Source organism: Peromyscus eremicus, chromosome 8b (genome assembly GCF_949786415.1).
Source record: "Peromyscus eremicus chromosome 8b, PerEre_H2_v1, whole genome shotgun sequence".
Taxonomy (NCBI): domain Eukaryota; kingdom Metazoa; phylum Chordata; class Mammalia; order Rodentia; family Cricetidae; genus Peromyscus; species Peromyscus eremicus.
Genome location: NC_081424.1, coordinates 10,346,407 through 10,373,366, shown reverse-complemented (window position 1 = coordinate 10,373,366; position 26,960 = coordinate 10,346,407). Strand labels below are relative to the sequence as shown.

At 45.1% G+C, this 26,960-nt stretch overlaps 1 protein-coding gene across 1 annotated transcript in view; it reads right to left on the bottom strand.

The window, feature by feature from the left end:
• Afg1l (AFG1 like ATPase) overlaps window positions 1-26,960 on the bottom strand; it is a gene marked incomplete at its 5' end in the record, with an annotated part of 171,909 nt that overhangs the window by 19,238 nt on the left and 125,711 nt on the right. The window contains 2 exons of the mRNA XM_059272964.1: window positions 14,535-14,635; window positions 14,892-14,962. Of these exons, the coding sequence (XP_059128947.1) occupies window positions 14,535-14,635; window positions 14,892-14,962 (172 nt within the window). The remainder of the gene's footprint in view (window positions 1-14,534; window positions 14,636-14,891; window positions 14,963-26,960) is intronic.

Below are 26,960 nucleotides of genomic sequence, written 5' to 3'. Positions count from 1 at the left end.
CTCCAAGTTTCACCCCGGGCCTCACTGGCTATGCAATTATTTTAGTTTTATTGATGAGCTGGGCAGAGCTGGGGATTACAGGCAGACCCTTCACAAGTTCTCAAGCACTGAGCAACATCTCCAGTTTAGTCTCCTTAAGGGCTATGGTCGAAAGGCAGCTTAACATGACCCTCAGCCGTTAAACGCCTACAGTTACGTCTTTAAAACAATAAGGAACTCTCATAGCCTCATAAGCAGCTAGTTTTCTGGAGAATACAAATCTGGAGATTAGCAACGAAGCAGATACTTGGAAAAAAATGACTGGCAAGAGGAAGAAAAACAACCCAAGTGGCACTAGAATTATTTCACAGACTCGTTTATTAAAATAATGCTATAACAACCCTTCCCCCTTCCCACTCGGAAAGCTATTTTACTAGTTGGCTAACCATTTTTAGGGGTGTCTCACACGGAGGATAATGGTATCTGACTAAAGACTACAGGGATGATAAACGTGTGAAGCCCACAGTGAGGTGTTCCCATTCTCCCCCTGTTCTATTTTTAAATGTAATGTGTTAGCTAGACATCTACAGCAGAGTGGTAAGGAACCACATAGCCCTGCTCAAACGACAAGTCAGTACCTGCACTTGGTCACTTACATAACGGAGCCTCCTAACATCTCTCAGCAGAGGGCGGCATTTCCTGTGTCTGGGAAATGAAGGCGCGCACTGTAAATGGGTCCAGTTTGGGATCTTTTCAGAGATTTGGAGGCTCCTCACAGGATGCCAGGTCAGGTTCTGGCCTCACTGGCAGTGGTTTGCACATGTGTGTGAACTGTGGGTGAGCTCTGCTGCTCCTCTTTGGGAATCGGTAAGATCAGGGACATTCAGCAGGGTGTGTGTGTGTGTGTGTGTGTGTGTGTGTGTGTGTGTGTGTGTGTAAGGCAGGGAAAGGCCTTAGATAATGAAGAACTTATTTTAAACTCCAGGACGCTAACATCTGCACATGGCAAAGCCGTGTAGTGCAGAGGTCCAGCTGCCTGAGTCTTGTTTGCTGGCTAGTTGGTTTGTTTGGGTTTTGCTGTTGCTGTCTGACTTCCTTTGAGAGGGCCCACTGGGGACAAACTGAATCCTCTTGGGCTTAGACATCTAAAAGTGCAATCAGAACCGGAGATGAAGTGGACATAGAAGAGTTATTATTCTTCCTCCCATTCTGCTTTCCACATCACGAGAATACTGGATAAGACGGCGATTCATCTGAGCAAGGCTGAATGCCTCTCCGTGCCACCAAGAATACAAAGGTCCAAACCCTTCAAACCATGAACAACACTGTGGATAAAATTATACACTCCGTCCTCTTGCCAAGAAGACAACCTTGAATTATCTGCAGCCCAAATTTTATGAAAACATTCAAGAAAACCCTGGATAGCCTTAGCCCACCCCAACTTACCACTCAGCGCTTTTTCTGGATGGAGAGAGATGACTCATGGCTAACTAGGAGGTCGCTGCTTTGCCTTTGCAGCTCTAGTTTTCTCGATTAAGTTAACTGAGGTGGGAAACCCACCCAGAATGTGGACAGCACTACTCCATGGCGGGGGTTCTGGACTGAACAGGCAGCAAGCCCCAGAGAGCTGCCTGGCTCTCTTCCAGCTGGGATCACAGTCACGCCCACCAAGCCTAGCTTTTCCAGGTGAGTTCTCGGATCAAACGCAGCTTCCTGAGCTTGCATGTACGGCAAGCACTTCCCTGAGCTCACTCCACATCCCTTCCAGTTTACAAGACTACGTAATTTTGTTTTCATTTTGCTGTTGTTTTTGAGACAGAGTCTAGTGAGGCAGTGTGTAGCCCTGGCTAACTGTAACTCATGCAGACCACAGATCTCTATGTCGATCACAGGATCCTTCTACCTCTGCTTCGTGCCTGCGGGAAAGCAGGCCTGTGTCACCACACTGACCTGTCACTTTAAACCGGCTATTAAGCATCTATTTTCTAAAGTCTGAGGTCTAGAATTGTGTGTGTGTGTGGACATCTGTGTGAGCACACATCTGCAGGAACACACATACATGTGTACATGCACATATATGGAGGTCAAAGGTCGATGCTAGGTGTCTTCATCAATTGCTTTCTACTTTGTTTACTGAGGTAGGAGTTTCTGGATGCACCTCGAGCTCTCTGGCTCAGCTAGTCTGGATAGCTAGCTCTTACGCAGGTAACGGAATTAGAATCTGAACTCTTATCTTCAAACATGGCAAGAAACTTTATCTTCTGAGCACTGCGCAAGGCCCTAGATCTAGAATATTTTTATGGTTAATTTTTTTTAATTATGTGTATGAGCAAGAGTGGGAGTGGGGTTTGGAGTGTGTGCACGTGAGTGTGTGCACGGGAGTGTGCACGGGAGTGTGGATGGGAGTGTGTGTATGGGAGTGTGCATGGGAGTGTGTGTATGGGAGTGTGCATGGGAGTGTGTGCACGGGAGTGTGTGCATGGGAGTGTGTGCACGGGAGTGTGCATGGGAGTGTGTGCACGGGAGTGTGCATGGGAGTGTGTGTATGGGAGTGTGCATGGGAGTGTGTGTATGGGAGTGTGCATGGGAGTGTGCATGGGAGTGTGTGCATGGGAGTGTGTGCATGGGAGTGTGCATGGGTGTGTGCGCATGGGAGTGTGCGCATGGGAGTGTGTGCATGGGAGTGTGCATGGGAGTGTGTGCACGGGAGTGCAGTTGCCCTTGCAAGCCAGATGCCCTGAGGTTGGAGTGGGTGGTTGTGAGCTCCTGATGTGGGTGCTGGGAACTAAGCGTGGGTCCTAAGTGAGCGCGGTGCTTGCTCTTGAGCGCTGAGCCGTCTCTGTACCAGGTTCCAGAGTTTTTAACTTCAGGATTTTCATTTGTTTCTTTTTTATATTTCCACCTTCTCTTCTAAGATTTCCTATTTTTTACTCACTACTACTAGTATATTTTCCTTTATTCCTTTGAACATACCTATAGAACGTGGCTACTTTGAAAACTCTGTCTAGCCTGGTGAGATAGTTTAAAGATTCAAGGCACCTACCACCAAACGTAACAACCCTAGTCCAGTTTCTGGGACCCATGTGGTGGGAAGAGAGGGCTCCATCCACTGTCTCTGACCTCCACACACACCCTGCCCTGCAGCCACCCGCTCCCCATTAATAAATACATGTGATTTTAACATTTCACCTGTGATCCCCACATTTGTATCATCCCAGGCTGTCTCTGTTAGTTACCTTCTCTTTTGAAAGTGGGTCGTTTTCTGGCACCTGCCTACACCTAGGGATTGGGGTCCTCGGGCTTGTGTAGAGTTGGGATTATTAGATGTACTGATTTATTTCAGCGTTCCCACCTTAGCAGATAATTAACTGAGGCAGTCTCAGACTTTAAACTGTCTTCTATGAGACACACCACACAGACGCCTCTGTCCAGGCTTTTGCTGTTTTCTTTGCTGTACGCATACAGTCCACAGGCAGCCTGAGCCTTGTCTGCAGACTGTCCCTTTGTGGTCATTTCCTCCTTCTGTGTGTTTTTAGCTGCTGTGGGATGTTCTGTATGTCAAGTGTGTTGCTGATTGGTCAATAAATAAATCACTGATTGGCCATTGGCTAGGCAGGAAGTATAGGCGGGACAAGGAGGAGAATAAAGCTGGGAAGTGGAAGGCTGAGTCAGAGAGACACTGCCAGCCGCCGTGATGAGAAACAGCATGTGAAGATGCCGGTAAGCCACGAGCCATGTGGCAGGGTATAGATTAATGGAAATGGATTAATTTAAGCTGTAAGAACAGTTAGCAAGAAGCCTGCCACGGCCATACAGTTTGTAACCAATATAAGTCTCTGTGTTTACTTGGTCGGGTCTGAGCGGCTGTGGGACTGGCAGGTGAGAGAGATTTGTCCTGACTGTGGGCCAGGCAGGAAAACTCTAGCTGTGGTTACATGCTTGCGGTCCCCGCCTCCTCCCGCCAGCCTTGGCTCCCAGGCCACAAACCCAGCTGGATTCTATTGAACTTTCGACAACTAAGATAAACTGTGATCTACCTTTAGGAAAAAAGAACAGCAACTATAAAAATGATACACACACTACAATCAATCCTCTCTTCCCAGAGTTGACTGCGCCCCAATTCCTCTGTGCTTTTGATCGGCCATGTCATTGGGCCAGTTGTTCTTAAGATGTCGTCCAGAACTTACAGGTGTGGTTAACAAGGGGGCTGGTCAAATAGAAGCTGTCCCCATCACTGTGGAAGTGTGACACACTTCCTCCTGGCTCTAGACGCCTCTGAATCAGCTCTATCATTTACAGCTCCCTTCTCCACAGCGACATGAGACCTTGGAGGGAGAAAACACGGAAGTGGCCTCCAGGGTGAGCATCTCTCTCAGATTCCTACCCTCCCAGCGCCATCAGAATTGCTAACTCTGCAGCTCTCGGGGCTGGGCTCCTCCTTCCCCTCACCCCCAGCATTCTGCTCTGACATACCCCGTCGTGCTAATAATCTGCTCAGTCTACTGACGCCGGCACCCATCACATTTTCTCTTCTGAACTGAGACAGTGAGAGTGGAGACCGACTCTTCTTCATTCTGTACCCAGCCCTCACTGTGCCTAGAACTGAGCCGGCCTCCCATTGCACACTCAGTAAATACTTGCTGATGGTTATGGAAGAGTCTTACACTGTGAGAAGGGCAGGAGTCTGTCCATTAGCTCGCACAAGGCAGCACAAACAGTATCGAGCATGTTGGGTGCTGTAGCCCAATCTCCCCAGGAGGAAGTCCTGTTCCTCGGCCTCCGGGAACACGCTGGGGAAAGCCGCAGCCCTTTGGGGCCCGCACAATTTCACAAAGCTGCCTAAAACTCCTGGGTTCGGGGATCTATGAGGAAGAGGAGGCGGAGGACTCTAGCTGGGGAGAGTCAGTTCTCTCCTTCCAGCATGTGGACCTCAGGAACCGGACAGGTCAACGAGGCTTAGCGGAAGTCTTTACCACTGAGTCAGCTCACCGGCCCTGACAGAAACTTCCAGATATTTATTTTTATATTTCTCACAATAAAAGCATATGGACATGAAAGCACTAAGGAAATAGTTGCTGACCCTTGAGTCAATATATTAATCTTGAGGTGGAAATTTTAGATATATTGCTTTTCAAAAAACTTTAATTATTACTGTGGCGTGTGTATATGATGTATGTCTGAGTATGGGCACACATGTGCCAGAGTGTGGACATGCCACAGCAAGTGTGTGAAGGATCAGAGGACACCACTGAGGACCTGGCTCTCTCCTTCCTCCATGGGTTTCAAAGACTGAGGCCAGGGCTGCATGGCACATGCTTCCGCCAACTAGGCCATCCCACCGGCCCTTAGACATGTTTCCTTTTTAAAAAATAGGCTTGTTTTTATTTTATGATTATAAGTGTCTTTTCTGCATATGTGTGTATGATGTGTGTGCCTGGTACCCACAGAGGTCAGAAAGAGACATCAGATCCCCCAGACTGGAGTGACAGATGTTTGTGAGGGGCCATAGGGATGCTGGGAATCCAACTCAGGTCCTCTGCAAGAGCAGAAAGTGCCTTTAACTGCCAAACCATCTTCTCAGCCCCAGACACATTCTTGATGAACACTGAGACACTAGTAATATCTGGCCCTAAAATATGTTACAATCTTATAATTCCTACGATACTACAGTAATAGGATTTCCCCCCTCGAAATCTTCTATTTGGTTCAACATTTCACTATTATTTTAGGAAACAAAACAATGTATTTTTAACAATTTCTAAACTTTTTCTATAACACATATTTCAAAGTAATAAAACATCTAATGACATATCCTAATTGGCAATATGATAAATACTAAATGATTTCCAGTCAATTTATTTAAAGTATGAAGAAGGTGCCTCAAATCGTGTTCTCTATGACAAAATTTAAAAATTAATAAAATATGAGGATTCTTGTCTGCCACTAGATTTGATCCACAAAATAATTGTATCCCTGAGACAAAGGCCATCTTGAAAGTGTGCTATTGTTGGTACTCTTCCCCCTCCCCTGAGACCCTCTAGGAATCCCTGGGGCCTCTGGCATACAGGGAATAGACAGTTTTTTAAACCAGTCACAAATGGCATAACATTAAGTATTCTGCTAGTTTTTTTCCTCAAAGAAGCAGCAGCGGAGTTTGAGAAGTCCACGGCTTGCAGAGTTTACAGTCTAGAGCCTGGCTGGAGAGATAGCTCAGTGACTTAGAGCACTGGCTGCTCTTGCAGAGGACCTGGGCTGGCTCCCCAGTACCCACACATGGCAGCTCACAACCATCCGTAATGCTAGTTCCAGGAGATCTGACGCCCTCTCCTGGCCTCCAGGGGCACCAGGTGTGTGCAGGTAAAATACTCATATACATAAAAGAAATTTTTAAAAAATGGTCTACAGCCATAAACAGCAGCCACCAAAGTTCCATTCTTGATCAAGTTTGAAAACAGACACAGGGTCAAAGGGTCCTGCCTAAGAATTTGCCCTCCAACAGAAATGTTCAGAGGCCAGGCGGCGGTGGTGCACACCTTTAATCCCAGCACTTGGGAGGCAGAGGCAGGCGGATCTCAGTGAGTTCGAGGCCAGCCTGGTCTACAGAGTGAGTTCCAGGACAGGCTCCAAAACAACACAGAAAAACCCTATCTTGAAAACAACAACAACAACAAAGTTCACAGAGGGAACCTAGGAGTGTGTCTCTTAAGCCCATTTTCCTTTCCTCCTGACTCCTCCTCATGTTCCCGTTCACTATGGACGTGACCACCATGACTCTATGTCTGAAAGTTTTCCAATTTCTAATCTAGCCTCTCTCTCATGATTACATCTCTAAAAGTCTTTTTTTTTTCTTGCTTTTCCTTTTAAACTGGTAAAACACAAAGAAAGTGTCAACAACCTGTAACCTAATATAGAGAGAGATTTTCTTGGAAGACACAAATCAGTCAACAATTAGTGAAAACCTACAGCCTGACAGGGAACTATTTTCTCCTTTACGGCCCCAGTCTCAGAATAATGAAATCAGTGCACGGGCCAAACAGTTTGTGTGCACTTTGCCTTTTTAAATCAAACTGTGGTCTAGGGCAATTATGAGAATTTATTCCCAAACCCTCTATCATTCCAAGACCCCACGTGGGTGACATTTACACCTAACCGAACATGCTCTGCATTCCTCTCTGTAGGTTACAGTGCATCCCCAAAGTGACGATGCTACAAGCGGAGGCCACGGTTACAGAAGATGCGCCCTGGCCAACACATGGGAGAGACAGAAGGAACGTTCAAAACCACAACTGCGACTCTTGAAAGAGCCGACCAGGACCATGGCAGGAAAGACAGAGAACAAAACACATGGCATTGGACTCAGATTCCTACAAAGCAGACCAATTTTCCACTAAGGTCTAAGTCCCTTCAGGCTTTCCTGTTACTTCTGTTTTAGGGAGGGTGGTTACTGCCTTATTTAGAGCATGGCTTTGTCAGGAGTCAGCATAGGCAAGGAACAAGGAATTCCTCAAGAATGCTCTTGCTGCTGGGAAGAGAGGGCCACAGAGATTCCTGGGCTGCCTCAGCCTGCTGATGAATGCCTTCATCCTGATGCTAATTACCACTGGAGCATCCAAAGACTACCAGCCTGCAGCCTTGGCCAAAAAACACCATAAAAGCTATTCATCCTTCAGCATTTCCTGACAGTGTGCCAAGACAGGCACACACCAGAATGCGTTCCCAACCAGTGGTTTCATTAGGAATGAAACCAAATAAAGCAGGCAGTTGAAAGAGGGCTCCATTCTCGAATTCTCCAGAAGATCCTATTTGGTAAGACTTCTAGGTTAACAATATGTAAACTAATACGATTTAGTTGAGAGTAACAGACAGATGGAGGCCAGTACATGAGACATCTATTCCTTGAGCAGTAAGGGCAAACAAGTGAGCAGGACAGAGAGAGAGAGAGAGAGAGAGAGAGAGAGAGAGAGAGAGAGAGAGAGAGAGAGAGAGAGAGGGGAAGGTGACGGTGAACATCTACAAACAGCCATGCATATGCATGGATTGGTGTATTTTCTGCGCAGACTTTCTGCAAACACACCTGGCTACCTGTCATTTTTAAACCACAAATAATGAAGTGCTCTTGCAGTTACCTGTGAACGCAGTTATTGGTTGAGGAACCAATTTTCTGCAGGTGTAAAAATTACATTTCTCAAAAGGAAAATTCAGGAATAGCCAGTTTACTCATTAAGGCTTTAGAATTCAGCTTTGGCTTGCTTTCTCTGAAATGATTCCTTCGTTTTTGGGTCACAAAAGTTTAACTGTAATGCAAGTGGACCCTGGGTACTGTGGTTCCAGGCCCTCTGTTCTTTGAAGAATAATCAAGGAACCTCAGGAACTTTCATTTACATGGGTTCTCTCTCCTAACCTTTGTTATTAATATATTAGAAATTAAAACGGAGGAAAATTTTAATTGTTTAAATCCATTGCAATCTACAATCGTAAAAACCATTACATTAAACCCATAACATTTTAAAACTAGTTATGTTTTGGCTTGTGGGTCAGTGGTTAGAAAGCTATTTCTAACAGCCTTTCCAGATTATTGTAGGATTATTCCTTGATGCTATAAAGACAAAGGGAACTGGATTGGAGGAAAAGACAACTCCGTGTGGAAAATCGGAGCAGCACTGTTGAGGGCGAGCGTGAGGAAGGCTTACAAGGAGGCCTCAGGAGAAAAACACCATTCTGTCATCAAATGCCTGGCTAGGGCTCCTCAAAACTGCCAAGGTCATCAAAAATGAGAAAAGTCTCAGAAACTGTGACAGTTAGGAACTAAGGAGATGATAACCTCAGAAGCCAATGGCATCCTAGGACAGAGAAGGGACAATAGATCGAAATAAGGAAGTGTGGATAAAGTAGAAAATAATACTGTATCAGAGCTCAGGAGTTCAGGCTACATTACTGGCAAAATAGTAATATCATGAAAAATGTATTTAATATTTGTTCATTAAATGTACCAAACACATTAATAGAAGGTGTTAACAATAAAGGAACCTAGATTTGGGAGCAGATATAAACACTCTGTACTACGACCTCTGCAGGGAACCATGGAGTCGGCCTGGCCTCGCTGCCTTGAGAGGCCTAGGTCACTGGTTTCTCGGGTTTGAGTCCACGGCTCCTGGGGCATAGTGCGCCTTCCAGTTCCTGAGAGACTGGTGCACTCAGTGGCAGTGAAGCATTCAGGCTGCTGTGTGTTTCTCTGTATGTTCCCTTAGTAGTCAAGGACGCATGGGAACGTGACAGGACAGTTGGTCTTAGACATTAATCTTGTGGACCCTGTGTGGCCTGCAAACTTCGCTGTATCCTGGCCACTATAGCTGTATGGTTCCTGGCAATTGCCATTATCTTCCGTTTCTGATAAAGGTATGAAAAGTCTGATTGCTCTCAATAAAATTGTCAGGGCCTTGGCTGTGCTGTGGCCCCTCCAACTGGCCTGACTTCGTTCCTCGTGGCCATACCAGGTGACCTCGGCGCTTACAGCTCTCCATTTTTCTTTGTTCTTTCTTCCTCCTCTTCTTGTCTTCTTTTCAGCTTTCTGAGACAATATCTCAGTGCAGCACAGGCTGACCTAGAGCTCACTGTGTAGCCTGAACTCACCTCAAACTCACGGTGACCGTCCTGCTCAGTCTCCTAACTGTTGGTGACAGGTATGAGCCACCACACCCAGATTCCTCTCACTGCTGCTGTAAACCTCAACTGATCTAAACTGTTTAACGAAGCTCACAGAGGTAGTTTCTAAAATGTTAGTTGCACAGTAGACTCTGAACCAGTTCTGGCGTGGGCACGGGTACGTGCATGTGCGTGCATTTTTAAATTACACTTACTTAGATGTGTCACACATACGTGTGGAGGTCAGAGGACAGCTTGCTGGAGTTGGTTCTCTCTTTCTGCTGTGTGGATCTATGAGATTGAATCAGGCCACAAGGCTAGAGGCTACCTGTTCGGCCACCATCACCCCGGTCCCCAGCTTTTTGAGGAAAAGTGTACTATGTAGCTCGAGCTGGCCTCAAACTCCCAACCCTCCTGACCCAGCCCCACCCAAAAATGCTGGGATTCCAGGGGCATGACACCATACACAGCTTATACTTTTGAATTATTATTTTCTATTAGTCTTTCTGCCTTTTTCTTCTGTCATGTATGATTTTATAAGAGGATGCATTAGTTAGTTATTGGGAAACGTTGTTCCAATAAACTAGACCTTGCAAATGTTGAAATGTTTAATTATATAATTACCAAAACATTTAGCTAGACATGGGAGCAAACACCTGTGATCTCAGACCTAGGAAGGCTGACCAGGAGGACGAGGAGTTCAAAGCTAGCCAAATCACAGAGAGAGACTGTTCTAACCCTGTTTCCTCTCCTCTCCTCCTCCCCAAACTCCTGAAATTCTGCATTTGTTGAGATCATCATCAATTTCACCAGAAAAAAAAAATGTTAACAACTGGGAAGCTGTTGGTATATCATGATGGCAGACACAAGTGCCACAATGGTAACTTTCACTCGCTTGCTCACACGGCATCACTGGTAACAAATATGGCTGCTTTGCTCACATGGCATCACTGGTAACAAATACGGCTGCTTTGCTCACACTGCATCACGGGTAACAAATATGGCTGCTTTGCTCACACGGCATCACTGGTAACAAATATTGCTCACTGTTTTACTTGAAATGGCAGTCTTCACTCATTTCCAAGAAATATCTGTCAAACACTGTGAGGAAATGTCTGCCAAGTTGAACAACCACAGTCTGTCACTCAGTCTTTTATGTAAGAACTGGTACTCTCTGGGTGCGGGGGAGACTTTCCCTCAAGGCAGCCATGATATTTGGTATACGGGAGTGTCTCATAAAGGCTTCCTCTCATTTCCTCACCAAAAGGAAAAAAAAAATATTGAGAGTACACGTTCTCAAAGCTGAAACTTAACGAAATGAGTCATCTTTCCTGCCCCGTGGGGACTGGGCTTCGATGGAGCTGTCTCCACTCGGTTTGGGGACTCTGTGAGTGCCCAGCCATGGAGGTCACAGCATGGTGTGATGCCACTGCCTTAATTCAGCGGGTTTTGCCTGTCACTTTTATAGCACCATTACTAGAAATCTCCCCCCAGTGAGAAGAGCTGAGTGTCCTCTGTCTGCACAGACAGTATGTGGATTTCAGGACTCCTGGGGGCTCACAGGAACCCTACAGGTCTACAATTACTCCATGCAAACCACTGACATAAAGAACCACACCTCTGGGTCCAGAAAACATACATCATCTGGCTTCACTTTTCTTTGGGGTAGCTCTGATAGGAAGGGAATGGCAGGAGCAAAGTCCATCAAACCCCCCACCCCACCCCTGCTCCCCACAGCCCTCTAAGAAGGCATTTTCCACATCACATCAGGGAGAGAAAGCAGCAGTATTTGTATGGAGGGCCTCTAGGACGGGAGGCATCTGCTTCTCCAGCTAGCTTCATACCCTATCCAAGTCTAAGTTTACCTCAGATGTGGAAGTGTGCAAAGACTCTGAGTAGACTTCACAGCACAATCTGAACTCTACTGATGAACTGAGGCAAAACCTGCCAGACACTCCCAGGGGTAATGTAGAAGGAAAGAATATAGCATCTTGTTCCCAAACCAGCAAGAGTTCAAGCCCTCCTTTTGCCATTTAGTAGCAGTGTGACCTGAGGAAAATTAATTAACATCTCAGTGCCTCTATTTCTCCACCTATAAAATGGGACAATAATAGCACTACCTTTCACGGTATTAAACAAACAACACATAAAGAATGCTTAGAATGATGTCTTCTGCATGGCTCTGTTAGCTATTATTTTTATATGGCTGTTGAGGGGTCTCCTAATTTGGACTGGTTCTCTGAGCATGACGGTGCTGAATCAAACTTGTGAAGAGAGAGAATACTGAAGATAACAAGAAACTAGATGTTGATCTGCAGGGTTACAGATGTGAGACTGTGATTGGAGGAGAGAAGAGAGAGGAATGTCCAGGTGCAATGCCCTGGGCCTGTTTGGTTGACTTATGGAATATGTCAAGGACTTCAAGTTAAAACCTCTGTGACCTTACTAACTAACACACTGTAGATGAGTTGCTACCCACTTAAAAGTCTACAGAAATCTCATTTCCCTCCCCCGGTGGCTCAAAACCAGGCACTGCAGAGTGTCAACCCATTTGCTCCTTGCAGGATTAATGGTTTTTTTTTTTTTTTTTTTTTTTTTTTTTTTTTTTTTTATGATGATGTCAGTAGCAGCAGCTGAGTGGGGCTCAGGCCTTCCAGAGACCAGCTTGTGTAATCCTAAGCGGGAACCAGGCACCCAGATGTTGACTCCCATACCTGGGTTGGATGTGCTGTTTTTATCTTCACTGAACATCTTTTGGCAACCATGGAGTCTGGATCACAGAATCATTATAACTAATTAAGAGTTTTAGGCTAAATCTGAAGTTGAATGATTTCAAGGAGCCTCTTCATGCAACTATTCAGTCTCTGAATTGCCACAATTACAAGGCTGCAAAGAAATGCAGAATCACCATAATAAGAAAATAGCAGCGAGGAACTGACCACTTAAAAACTTAGCCCTTCCTCAGACGTCCTTCATCTGAGCACAACACAGGGAAACTGAGCACATCCCTCATCCAGTGTCTTGTTGGTCATTCGGGGCTTGTCCAATGCAGAAAATGCTCTGGCTACCATGGGATAAAGGGTGAACTCACCCATGCACTCAACTGGCGAGTGAAGGGTCTAGCTAACCAGAGGAAGGACAAACCTGACGGGGTAATGACACCACAGAAATGCCAAACACAAACACCTGGAGTGTTCATGCACTGAAAGGATACCCAGAAATATGTGAAATCCTGGAATGTTTTATAGAAGGGGTTTCCCACGCAGCTCAACAACCAAGTTGCGAAGTGAAGGACATATGGTTTATTGTTCTAGAATTTTGACAAGATAGTTATGCCAAAACCACATGGAAATCTTGTTATTGTTGGTTCTGAGAGTCTACTTCATAGCTGTTGCTCAATCCAAACTTTTGTCAAATAAAAGTGAGTTATGTTGGTATTATTTTCATTTTTCAATACTAAGTCCCGACCAACCTTCTTCCCATCACCCCACTGAGCAGTAAAAAGATTATAAGAGATTTGGGATTCTAAGTGGCCTCTTTCTGATACCAAGTGTCCTGAACTAATGAGCCTAGGAAAGAAATACAGACACTCAGAATCTGCCCCAAGGGAGCCCAGGCCTCCTCAGGACTCCACACCCCTGCCTGTTCCCTCTCCTCACCAGGTGTCCTACTGCAGAGACAGGAGGAGCTTCATCCTTCACAGGAGGGTCTGTTTTAGTAAAGACAGTAAAGTCTAAACGGAAGCACAAGAAGATTCTCCCCCTGCAAGACAGATGACTTTGACCTTAACACTGATGCGCTGGTAGAAGCAGGAAGAGTCACGTCAGCCACAGTGGGTACAGAGGCTGGGTCGTCACCAGAGGCTCTCAATCAATCCTAACTGTATTCCTTCTAAAGCGCTAAGCAACTGCAGGGTACCCACTGCTTTAAAGGTGGTATCTCTGGTCGAAAGGTGACAAATTCTTGCCTGCTACAAGTAGAAACATGCTCACTCCCTACTCAGCAGGCATTAATGAAAACGGCCTTCCCTTTCCTCCAAACAGCTTTTCTGTAGTTACCCAAAATCAGAGACCAGGGGGTGATGCTCGACTGAGGAGCTATGTGCAAAGTTCCTTGAATTTCTCAAGACTTAGACTGGGTGATGACATTAAACATTCTACTGAGCACGGAGAAGTCCCGAACTTCAGAAAGACAGAACTCATATCTATAACGGAGCTGCCAGGACTTTCTAATATATGGGGGGTGGGCATGTGCATGTATTTCATCTGTAAGACAAACTATTTATGATATAATACCAATGCCATAGTTCTATACATTGACTTCCCTTCACCTGGTCCAAACGGCTCAGATATGGCCCAGAAGCATGACAATGAATTTGGGGAATGGCAATTCCTAATGACACACTTCCTTAGGTCACAGGATGCCCACCACTCATCCTCCTCTCCCCGCACACTCATCTCGCCACACAGGCCAAAAGGCAACTTATGGGAGGTGTTCTCTTCTTCCACCATATGGGACCGGGGAATCGAACTCAGGTGGTTGGGCTTGGCTGCAAGCGTCCTTGCCCACTGCGCCATCTCGCCAGCCCTTACCTCGGTGTTTCTTACTTCCCTCATACAGGACTTTTACAAAAGAGCCTTGACAAGGATTCTGCTTCGGCTTCCAGCCACAGTCGACAGTGGCCTCTGCATGTCTCAGTTTTGATTTTTCTGGAAAGGCCTTAAAGAGCAGATTTTGTGCCAGTACCTATGAAAACGGCTTGGCAAATAGATGAAAATTTCCCTGATTGAGACTTTTACCTCAGTTCTGACTCTGTGAAGAGCATTTTAAAATCTGAAACAGGCTGAAGGGAAGACGTGAAGTATTTTAACATGGGGAAGGGCCAGCCAGTCTGGCCAGGCCTGGACACTCACCCTCTCACACAGCTCTTCAAACGTGCAGTCGGCAATGGTTCCACAGGCTTTATTCAGCCTCAGCTCTCTCCCTTGCACTTTTAGAATCCTTGGTCTAGTTACTATGGGAACATGAACAAAGACTCAATCTTGTCTGGATAATTACTATAAAATTCATCTCTTACAGATAGGAAATGCATAGCTTGATGAATAATAGCACATGATTCAACACATAAATTAGACAAAATGCTGATACAATGGCTGCCACTTGAGCGTGGCATCAACCCATACACAGCAACGGGACTTATTAATTGGTCAGTGGAGATTGGGCATTGTGTTCCAAATGTATTCTCTTTCAAGAGAAATTAACTTACGTACAATCATTTTGTTTCTGGGCCAGCTCATCAAACAACTTATCCATGACAGCCTCCGCATCAGCTTCACTTGTGCTACAGTGAAAAGAATAATAGAATATGAAATTAATAACCCTTGAAGGCGACATCAAACAGCTGTCGGAGCCTGCTTAGCTTTTTGCCCATAAAAAAAGAGAACAGGGTGATCTGCTCTAAATACAAACATTAGATTTAGAATACACTCAAAAAGCAGAGAATATTAACTCTCAGGTAGACGATCCTGCCTTATTTGCATACATTGAAAGACTTCTGAGCTTCTAGATGTTTCTAGTAATGAGGCGCTACAGACAGAGTAAATCCATTAATCCTATGTGTACACAGGAACAGAAAGCGGCTGACTCTCGCTTGCAGGCCAAACAACAGCAAACAGGGAAGGCCGCCGAGCATCCAGCAAGCACCCTTTGAAATCTCCCGAGAGGGTGCACGTGAAATTAAACATCGAGGGGGTTTTTAGAAAAACCACGCCCGGCTACTGGCGGCGAGGATCGAGCAGTCAGAATGGAATTGCAAGCTGCCAAATACCAACTTGATGTGCACATCAGAAACTTTCTCAGATTCTGTGCGTCTGAAGACACAGAGGACAGACTCCCATCATACAAGGACAATTGCAGACCACTGTTTCTCTCAAAAGTGTCCTTGCTGGAGGCCCCCAAGCCCCCTCCCTCCTCTGTGACGCCTTCTATGGCAGCACTATGGAGGAAGTCTTGGATGGCAGCAGCCATGGAGTGAGTCTACCACAGCCTTTGTATTCTAATTAGAAATCACCATATGCTTGAGGCGCGCATATAGAAATGTGATAATGCTGTGGCCTCTCTTCTCACTTTTTTTTTTTCAAAGAAGGGTTGATAAAATTAACAGTCAATAGAAGAAACTGGTAGAAGGAAGCTGTCCAAAAAAAAAAAAAAAAAAAAAAAAAAAACCCAAACAACTTCAAGTGAAAATCTAAGTTTCCTCCAATCCTACACACAAGCTTACACAAGATGACCTGCCAATATGCTTAATTTTGACAGAAATCAATCTTAACTAATTGTGGAAGCAAACTGACGTTGCTTTAAGAGTGTCCTGTGGAAAATTAGTCGTTAAGATGGAGTTGAAATGAAAATCTTTCTTAGCAGGTTGCTGGCATTTAACATTCGGCTGCAGCAGACGCAACAACTTACACATGCAGCAGGGCAGCCATCTTGAAGGAGGCCAGTGCCGCCCACCTCCGTGGCTCTCAAAACTATCATGTGCCATGGTTGACTCCATAGGGAATGCTACTTGACGTTTGTAACATCTTATAAGACCTTTAAATTAAGACATTAAAATAACTAAATGACACTAGATAAAGACCGATTCAGAGAGACAGTCACCCAAATTTAATTTTCTGTATTATTCTCGCATGCATGTTGAGGTCTGAGAAAAATTCATGGGAGTTGCTCTCTCCTTCTCCCGTGTGGGTCCTCAGGTTCAACTCAGGCCATCAGGCTTGGCAGCAAACACCTTGATCAGCCCCGCAAAGCAAACTTAAAGTTACCAAGAAACCACAAAGTCAATGTCAATGTCAATGTCAATGTCACATCAAGCACCTGGATGTTTAGAGGTCATTCTTGGAATTCATTTAGAACAATTTCTACCATGCATTGGTGTGTGCACACACACAGTTGTTTCTGAGAAGTGGTGTGTATGTTCATGCTTGTGTGCTCATGCTTGTGTGTATGTGCGTGTGTGTGCATATGTATGTACAAAAGTGCAGTGCGCGCATGTGTGTGTGGAAGCCAGAGGATGACACCAGGCTGACAATTGTCCCCCAGTTGGCCAGGTTGACTGATCATGAACTCCAGGACTGCCTGTCCCTGAACCTGCCCCACCACCAACTCCAGCATTGGGACTGCATAAGTGCAACTCTGTGCCTGGCTTTTATGTGGGTGCTGGGGATCCAAACTCAGTGCCTCGTGCTTGCATGGCAAGTACTCTGCCAGTTGAGCCATATCTCTATCTCGTATTTTTTTTAAATTTTTTTAAAATTAAAAAAAAAATTTTTAAAAAAGCTAACCTTGAACTTTGGCTCCTCCTGCCCCAGGCTCCAGAGTACCTGGTTAATGATCTACTTAAAATTTACTTTTATTTATTTTTACCAATGTATGTTGGGGAGCATGCATATGCCACAGAGCACATGTGAGATCTAAGGGTATCTTCGTGGAGTCAGTTTGGCACGGGTTCTGGGAATTGAACTCAGGCCATCCGGCTTTCTCAGCAAATACCCACTGAGCCATGTTACTAGTCCTAACGGCATACTTATCAAGGCAGATAGAATGGAGTAAGCATCACACACACACACACACACACACACACACACACACACACACACACACACATGAACACTCCAACCTCTCCTCATAACAAGGTTAGTATTTCATGTTGCATTTTATTTTGGTTTTATGAGACAGGATCCTGCCATGGAGTCTAGGCTGGCCTATAGTTTGCAATCCTCCTGCCTCCATCTCCTGAGTGATTAAAATTCTAGAACTATACCACCACACCCACCACAAAATTATATTTATTTCAACATTGTCTTATTAGAATTTTATTACACTAACATAAACAGATACTCTGAAGGTCCAAAATACGAAAAGGTCTCAGCATTAAGTAGTCCAAAACTAAAAGCATTTCATAAACGCAGTCTGTGTGACACGTGACTACTGCCCATCTAAGTGCATTTCAAAAACGCAGTCTGTGCGATGCAGGACTGCAGCCCATCTCCTGACATGCACTTGGCCGCAGGAGTAAGTTTTACTGGTACAGGAGACAGGAAACTCATCTTCATACCCCCTTAAAAGCAGGCAGAGTGGTGGCTACTGCACGCTCTGGTGTTTTTGACTTAGCTGGATTGATAAAATAGAAAGGAGGAGCAGGAAAGGAGTTCTTACCATACACAGATATTCCCAAATCCTTAACAAATAACTGTCAGAAAACCTTATCTTCCCACATGCCACTCAGACCCAGGCGTTCCTGTTTAAAGAGACGCAGCAGCTACTGGGTCCTGTAAGTAGTTTTAATTCTTACGTTTTCATTCTGGATGTGTATAGGATATGTAGGTGCAGCAGTCCGGGCCATGGGGCACACAGGGAAGCCAGAGCACAACTCTGTGGGTCTGTTCTCCCCTTCCACCTCTACATGGATTTGGGGGTTCAAAGCTAGGCCATCAGACTTGTACAGCAAGTGCTTTACCCACTGAGCCATCTTGCCAGGCTGTACTCACTTTTTTTTTAAGATGAACATTAGAAAAACTAAGAGAAAAACCTTTCATTGCCCAATCATGTTGGTCTAAAAAACCCAGTTATCTATTGTACGTTTCCAAATCCTAATCTAAAGAGCTTTGAGTATGTCTCGCACTTGTAACAAAAACCTTAGGCAATTCTAAACCTTGCAGTGTGTCCAAGGGAAGAACAGTTGTTCTCTGTTGGACTACCATGCCACAGCGAGTTCCTCACACTACTCTTACCTCGCCATGGAGGTGACGTCATTGTCGCGTGTTCACAGAAGGGAAGACGGAGATTCAGAACTGTGTCATCTAATCTGAATACATAAAGACATAAACTGTCTGTATGATAGAAAAAAAAAGTCATAGCCAGACTGGGAGCACTATGGTAATATTATGTCATACCAAATAAAAATTTATCACCACATAAAGATTCCAACAGAACAACTGTCGAAGTTCTCTTACAAAGCTGCATAAAAAGATGGCCCAACTGGTAAGGAGCCAATCATATCTTCTTACCGAGCAACAAACGCAAAGAAAAATCATGCCAAGTATGGTGTTGCATGCCTGCGATCCCAGCCTTTAGAAGCTGAGGCAGGAGGATGGCACTATGGTTTGGACAGGAAATGGTTCTCACAGGCTCACTACTGCGGATATGCTGCTAGCTGATGGGCACATGAGAAGTACAACCTGGATACGTTAGCGAACTCATGACAGGGAGCAAGAGCCATGTTAGGATGTGCGTTTGGTTAGGGAAGGTGGATCATGAGGTAAGGCAGTCACATGTCCAGGGGCCCACCATGTTAGGATGCGCATTTGGTTGGGGAAGGTGGATCATGAGGTAAGGCAGTCACATGTCCAGGGGCCCACCATGTTAGGATGTGTGTTTGGTTGGGGAAGGTGGATCATGAGGTAAGGCAGTCACATGTCCAGAGGCCCACCATGTTAGGATGTGCGTTTGGTTGGGGAAGGTGGATCATGAGGTAAGGTAGTCTCACATGTCCAGGGTCCCACCACTGTGGTGCTCTGCTTTACCATGTGCCTTGAAACAACAGACTCAAGAACAGTGAACAGTAGGGACCAAATAAATCATTCCTCCTTTAAGTCACTTCTCTCGAGTGCTTGGTCACAGCAGTGTGAAGGCTCCGTAGCTCGGTGACTCTGTGCTGATGGTGGCATGAGGAAGTGGCCTGGTTAATGAATCTATTCCTGAAGTCAGAGCTGTCGGGAGGGAATCACTCCCTAACTGTGTGTGTTGGGAGCCTGGTGCTGCCTTGTGATCTCTGTGGATCAGAAACAGAAGAGGAGCTCGAGGCTGACCCTGGTTAGATCATAATCCTTCCCCTGCCCACAGCCACCCAGTCTCAGGCTAGGCTCTACTTCCTAAAATTTCTACAACCTCCAAAAGCCAACAGCTGGGACCAAACACAGAAGCCTGTGGGGACTTTTTATATTCAATCCGTAGCCATAGGCTGTTCCATTCATAGGAAATCACCTACGAAATAATAATGGCTAACTTCTGGAAGAAGGGTCACTGTGACACAAAAATGGAAGGTATCTAAATTGATATTCAATGACGAGGAATATGATTAAGTACAGTTAGATCCATTTATGAAATGGACTACCACGCAGTTTGGGATTCTTCGTTGGTGGTTGGTTTATGTATCTCACAAAGTTGACAGACTTGCTAACTTCCTGCAATTTCTAAGGATGCCAATGAACTTTGTGGTAGTTTGAATGTAAATGGCCCCCATAAGCTCTTAGGGAGTGGCACTATTAGAAGGTGTGGCCTTGTTGGAGGAGGTGTGGCACTGTTGGAGGAATTGTGTCACTGTTGGGGTGGGCACTGAGGTCTCCTATGCTCAAACTATTCCCAGTTCAGACCACTTCCTGTTGCCTGTGGGTCAAAGATGTAGGACTTTCAGCTCCTTCTCCAGCACCCCATCTGACTGCATGCCACCATGTTGCACCATGATGAAAATGGACTAAACCTCTGAAACTGTAAGCCAGCCCCAATTAAATGTTTTCCTTTATAAGAGTTGCCGTGGTCATGGTGTCTCTTCACAGCAATAGAAACCCTAATAACTGGTTCCAGCTCTTGCTCTCACAATTATAATAGCACCCTCTCACCCACCTCTGCCTTTCCTCATCTTCCCCACACCACAGTGTCTTCTTAAAGGGTGGGGGATCAAGAGTCACTGGTCTCTGTGGCCAGCGACTGTGACAAGAGCTTTTCCCTGCCCTTCTTCTTGAGAGAGCTGGTTATGCTCCCTAAAGAAAGACAGCGGGGAGGAAGCTGTTACAGTAACTACTTGAAAAGAAGGGATATGTCACGGGAAGAAGCCTTGAGTTTGAAGATTTTGAGTTCATCCTCTCTGTTTCCTATTTGTGGTTCAAGATGTGAGCTCTTAGCTGCTTCTGCAGCCACCACATCTTTGCTCTGTCATCATGGATTCTAACCCTCTGGAACCGTAAGCCAAATACATTCTTCTCTATAGGTTATCTTGACAATGGTGTTTTATCACAGCAACAGGAAAGTAATACAATGCCAGTGTTCAGCATAGTTGATACTACCATAATTTATACTCCAACTGGCACCTGGCAGTGTACAAAAAGTCCACACCGTCTGCAGTCTTACTAGAATTCTGTAGCCCTTTCCGTTGTAATGATTATGGTATGTACATTATAAATTACTTCAATGTAAGTTGCTTCAAATTATTTTTAGATATGGGTAGAACATAAAATAATACATAATTGAATTAAAGAAATAGTTAAGTCAGAAATATTTTCTTAATAAAATATCATGTTTATATAAAAATGTAAAATTAAAAAACATCTAAGATTTTCCCCCACTATTTTTGAATTTTTAAGATTTATTTTTACTTTACGTATATGGGTACTTTGCCTGCATGGATGTATACTGTGTGTGCAATGCCTGAAAAGGCCAGAAGGGGGTGTCAGGTCCCTTGGAACTGGAGTTGCAGATGGCTGCTAACCACCATGTAGGCACTGGGAAGCGAACCTGGGCTCTCTGGAAGAGCAGCCAATGCTCTCAACTCTAAGCCATCTCTCCAGCCTCACCCTTGGCTGCTTTCAAGTAGGAAATTTCAAATATACAACATTACTGTAAAAACTCCAGCCAGAGAAAATGCATTCAAATTCAAACAAGAAAAGAATATATGTCATCTGCCATGACAAACCGGAGTAGTGACTATCACAGTTCTGAAGGGACACACTTAAAGGGAAAATAAGATTCCCTTAAATAAAACTCTTTCTTCGGGAATATAACCATACCCATGCAGCTCTAATGAAGGACCAGGACTTGCTAGGTTTTTGTTTAGCTAGTTTGGGTTTTTGTAAGATTTATTATTTTTATCGACGTGTGTGTGTGTGTGTGTGTGTGTGTGTGTGTGTGTGTGTGTGTGTGTCTGTGTGTTGGGCACACAGAATGCTGCATGTGCTCACAGAAGCCAGAAGAGCTGGAATTACAGGCCTCTGTGAGCCCCCCAATATAGATGCTGGGAACCAAACTAGGGTCCTCTGGAAAGACAAGTGCTCTTTAACACGGAGACATTTCTCCAGACCCTCATAAGAATTTTAAACAAACTTTTGCTAATATATGTTGCCCTGTGCCTTTTTCCTAAAGACCTCACAAGAGAAGAATGGGTGGGTTCTGAGAATAGACTGGTGGCCAGTCTCCATGACAAAGATCTGGAAGCTCAGCCTCAGAACAGCCTCGTTAAGGGGGCTGGAGAGACGGCTCAGCATCCACGCAAAAACATGACAATGGCGTCATACACCTGTAACCCAGCACTGGGGAGGTGGAGGCACTATGGTCCTTGGGACTTGCTAACCAATCAGTCTAGCAGAATTGGTAAGTTCCAGGTTCAGTGGGTGGCTTGTCTTGGGGGGGCGGGGTGGGAAAAAGATGGAGAGAGGCTGAAGAAGATATCTGATGACATGGACTTCTGGCCCTCAGACACACACACACACACACACACACACACACACACACACACACACACACGCCTACCCATACATCCCCAAAATGAGCTTAATTCTGAGTGTTCTCTTAGAGTTACAAAAATACATGTCCCATACACCAATGAAGCAAATATCCCATTCAGTAATATTCCATTCTAACCATAAAGAGGCATCTCCTCAAGAAGGGAAGTAGCATCAGAATGACCGGAAGACAAGGGAACTGGGTCCGGGCTTGAAGAGTGTTCCCTTCCTCTCCGGAAGGACACAGAAAGGAGCAGGAACCAAACACTGTGCAGGGCGTAGCTCAGTGCTGGTGGCAGCCGAGTGTGCACAGCCCTGGTCCGGTCCCTCGCTCTGCAAGCATTTGACCGACTGGCTTCAGTTCCCTCGAGAGAGAGCTGCACTCTGGGTAATTGCTCACGGTACAACACTACTGTATACTAGGCCTTTGTGTAGATAAGATGCAAGAAAAGAAAACCTGTCCACAGCTAATCAAAAGTTGACACAGAAAGAGCATTCGGGTCGTTTCTGATGTGAGGCAAAGCCACTCTTTTCCAAAGCTGCTCCTCTCCCTTGAGGGCCAAGACAGCCTGCACCCAGCACAGCCCCTTTCTTCTGCTCCGCAATGCCCTGAAACCCGGCCATCTCATCCCTCCGTCACCTTTGTCCTCCGGGCAGCGGCGCTGAGGGGCGGCTTTCTATTTTCTGTTCAGCAGCACCACTGTGTCTTTAAGTCAGAAAAGCCCTGGAATCAACCACTGTTCAGGTGCCAGGAAATCTGGCACCAACTCCCACAGGAATCCTGAGTACAGTACCTGGATTAAAAGCCTGATTGCTTTGGAAGTATGAGAATTGTGATTTATCTTTTCCACATTAAATCAGTAAGCAGAAAAGAAATTAATCAGTCATTCCAGTTTTGAAAAAAAAATTTACAGCTGAAATCAAGCATTCAACATAAAAAAACTTAGCCTCAAGGAAACAGAACATGTCGAAATGAGCTTATTATTGCTGGATCATTTGAAATTCTCAACAAAAATTCCCAAACACTTGGAGGTTTTTGGAAGAGGGTCATGCATGAAGTTAAATGGAAATCAATTTCTTCAAGAACCTCCCACTTCATTAGGATTGACTCAAGGGGACAGAATGCTAACACACTTTGCTCCTTTGTCCCCTTTCAAAAATCAACAGCTTGTTAAGGTATCAACAAGCAGAATAGGGCTGGCTTCCCTCAGTCCCCATCGCTCCGTGTTCTCTATGCCAGGGAGCCAAAGTTGATTTGACAGAGAAATTTCTCCTTCCTCTCGGGGGTTCTTTGCCAAACTTTCCTGGCAGAGAGTCTCGGCGCTCTACCGATTCCTTGTGCGTCCATGCTGTATAGCTCTTTGTCCTCACACCAAACATAATCTGGGGCTGGAGGCAGGTCTAAAATTAAGTTGGTTTATGCTTGCCTTAATATAAAACAGCCTTGGTCGCATTTCAAATCCTGTAGGTGTGTTTTACATAACGGAATCAGTTGTTCAAGTGGATTTTTATCCCGCTGTTTATCTTCTCAGTCACGCAAAGGCTTAATTGGCTGTTCAGAGATCCATTTCAGTCTCCAGGTTCCCACCCTTCTCAGTCACCTGGTGGATGATTTCCCTGGCTCCATTAATCTTGACCTGTACGTACTGCAGAAAGTGGGATCTCCTCAAATTGCAGGGCCTTCACCCCTCTTGTCTCCACAGAAAATGGCTGCTGACTTTCTGTGCCGCGTTTACCTAAAAGAAGTCAGTAGCCTAGCATGCAGAGCTGCAGTTTGATCTGTTTTGTAAAAATTCCTTTTTGTATAATTTCAGAAAGCAATATGAACGAAAGGTCTTAAAAAAACAATAAAGATAAACGAGAAGTTGAATAACGAGGGAAAGAGGCAAGGGGGTTTTAAGGGCCTTTTTTAAAAGTCCCTAGCAAGTAACTAAGGACCCGGGCCCTCTGCCAGATCGGTTTTTCTTGTCCCAGAGACTGACTTTCAGTTCAATCTGTGATCTGTTTGGAGACGAAATGACGAGCTGATAAGAATGCTAAGTACCTGAGCTGGGCACGGTGGTAGCTCACGCCTATGATCCCAAATACAAGAGGCTGAAGCAGGAGGACTGTGCAAATTCAAAGGCAGCCTGGGCTACGGAGTGAGTTCCAGGCTGAATGAGACCCTGTCATAAAAGCAGGGTGGGGCCGGGCGGTGGTGGCGCACGCCTTTAATCCCAGCACTCGGGAGGCAGAGGCAGGCGGATCTCTGTGAGTTCGAGGCCAGCCTGGGCTACCAAGTGAGTCCCAGGAAAGGCGCAAAGCTACGCAGAGAAACCCTGTCTCGAAAAACCAAAAAAAAAAAAAAAAAAAAAAAAAAAAAAAAAAAGCAGGGTGGGGGAAGAGAAGGTTAAAAACTGAAAAGTTGTATGCACACGATCTGCTCACATACTGTACATCTACACAATATTATCTACAGCAGGATACGTTTGCTCGTGTGGTTAAGCAGGGAATCATGGGCCAGATTTCTTCTGCGACAACAAGCCAAAGTGTCCTGCAGAATGAGGTGCCACTGCAACACGCAGGCCACTAGAGAAAGAAAAGAGGTGTGCTGGAGAGACTGGTCTAGCTGGTGTGGAAGTCTGTACAAGAGGGTGGCTGCTCTGTATCACTTGTTAGGTGGTGTTTCAAAGTTTCACACACTTGGTATTAATTTCTCATTCAGTGGCCCTTGAGTTAATGTGCAATTAATTACTAATTAAGTGTACATCCAAATTATGTCAAATGGAATACTTCCATGGTTTTAACAGCTAAAAGACTTGAAAAACAATGTGTGTAACTATGTCCTACGGGCTGTGGAGCGGGAAGCTGACACATGTAATAACGTATAGCTCTGTTTGCAAGGTGGACTTGTGCATTTATGAGGAGACAGCGAACGACAGGTTATGATCAACCTTGTCGGAATGAAATAGATGATAAGATAATAACATTAATTGTAAACTGAAAGTCCAGACTTCAGCTTAGGGGTGTTCAATCATAAACTTTACACAAACATTCCAAAAATAAGGGTATTCAACCTGCCCCATGAACAGTTGCAAACTAACAAATCCGCTAGCCTAGAAGACATGGACAAACTCCTAGAAAGATACAAATCAACTATCAACTGACCAAGAAGGGGGATGTGGAGGAGAATGGGGTCCTTCCAAACTTGTTATGAGGCCAGCGTTATCCTGCTATCAAAACCAGACTGAAGTATGTCCAGAAGAGAAAGCCAATGACATGCATCTCTTCCAACTACGGCCATGAAAGTCGCTAATAAGGCACTGATAAGCCTAACCGAGCTAAGTACAAGAGGATCCTACACTGTGATTGTTATGGTCTGGAGCTGAGTGTCCCCCCAAATCACCCTCTCTCTCACTGCTGTTAAACTCATGTTAAAGGCATGGTTCCCAGCTCAGGGCACTACTGCGGGGTAGAGGAACCTTAGGGAGTGGGGTTTAGTAAGGGAGCTAGGTAAGAGGGGTACCCTCAAATAAGACCTCCTCCTCCTCCTCCTCCTCCTCCTCCTCCTCCTCCTCCTCTCTCCTTTCCTCTTCCCAGCTTGGCCTTGGCCCCACGGCACTCCAGCCACGGTGGCCAGCCTCGACACAGGCCCTAAGGCAGGGGTGCCCTCTGCACACAGGTGGAACCTGGGAAACCATGGGCTGAAACAGGAATATCCTCCTGCTAAGTGGTTTGACTCAGATGTTCTGCTCAGAGATGGAAAGCTGACAAGTACGAAAATATTTATTCCAGAAATGCAAGGCTAATCTAAAATCTAAAATCAATTAGTAGCGCCAAGTGTGTTAATGTAACAATGGACCGAAATCACACAGTTCTCTTAGCAAAGACAGAAAATGCATCTCAGAAAATCTGACGTGACAAAAATGTTCAACAAATCAAGAAGAAGAATATTATTAACTGATAACAGACGTCTATGAAAACCCCAGAGACAATGGTGTAATTAATGGCAAAACTGAAGTCGTTTCCTCTAAGGCCAGAAACAAGGCTTATCATCTCTCATCTCTTCTCATACTGTATGTACTAGAGCTCAGCTCTGGGAAGGAGAATTAGGCAAGAAAAAAATACATCAAAAATGTCCAGCTTGCAGAGGAAGAAGCGAACTGGTTTATTAGTATCTAGTATTTAGAAAATTCCAGGAGCTCTAAGAAACTAATAAACCAGTTCAGCAAGGTCAATATGCAAAAATATGTTGCATTTTATAGTAGTAATAAAGACATTGAAAATAAAATTGTGGGGAAATTCATTTATAGAGCATAAAAAGAATAAGCTACTAACAAACGAATTTAACAGAAGAACTGTAAAGCATATTGTATACTGGAAACTACAAAACACTATTGAAAGAGATTCAGGGCCTGAACAAATAGGCAATAGAAACTTGTCTAACTGGCAAGAAAAGGAGACACAGTCTACAACTACCAACGCCTGGGACACAAACACCTGTAACGTGATTATCAGCTACAGGGAAATGGACTCAAGATGTCCCAGACACCTTCCAAACAAGGGAGTGGCAACCTCCCAGGCAGAAACTAGAACTTCGCCAAAGTTTGGCTGGGGAGATGGTTTAGCTGTTAAGAGCACATACTATTCCTGCAGAGGACCTGAGTCGGATTGCCAGCACCCACGCAGGGCAGCTCACCACGGCCTGTAACTCTAATTACAATGCTCTGACCTCTGTAGGCACCACACTCATATGCACACCCACAAACAGACACACACATACACATAATTCATAATCAAAATCAAGGG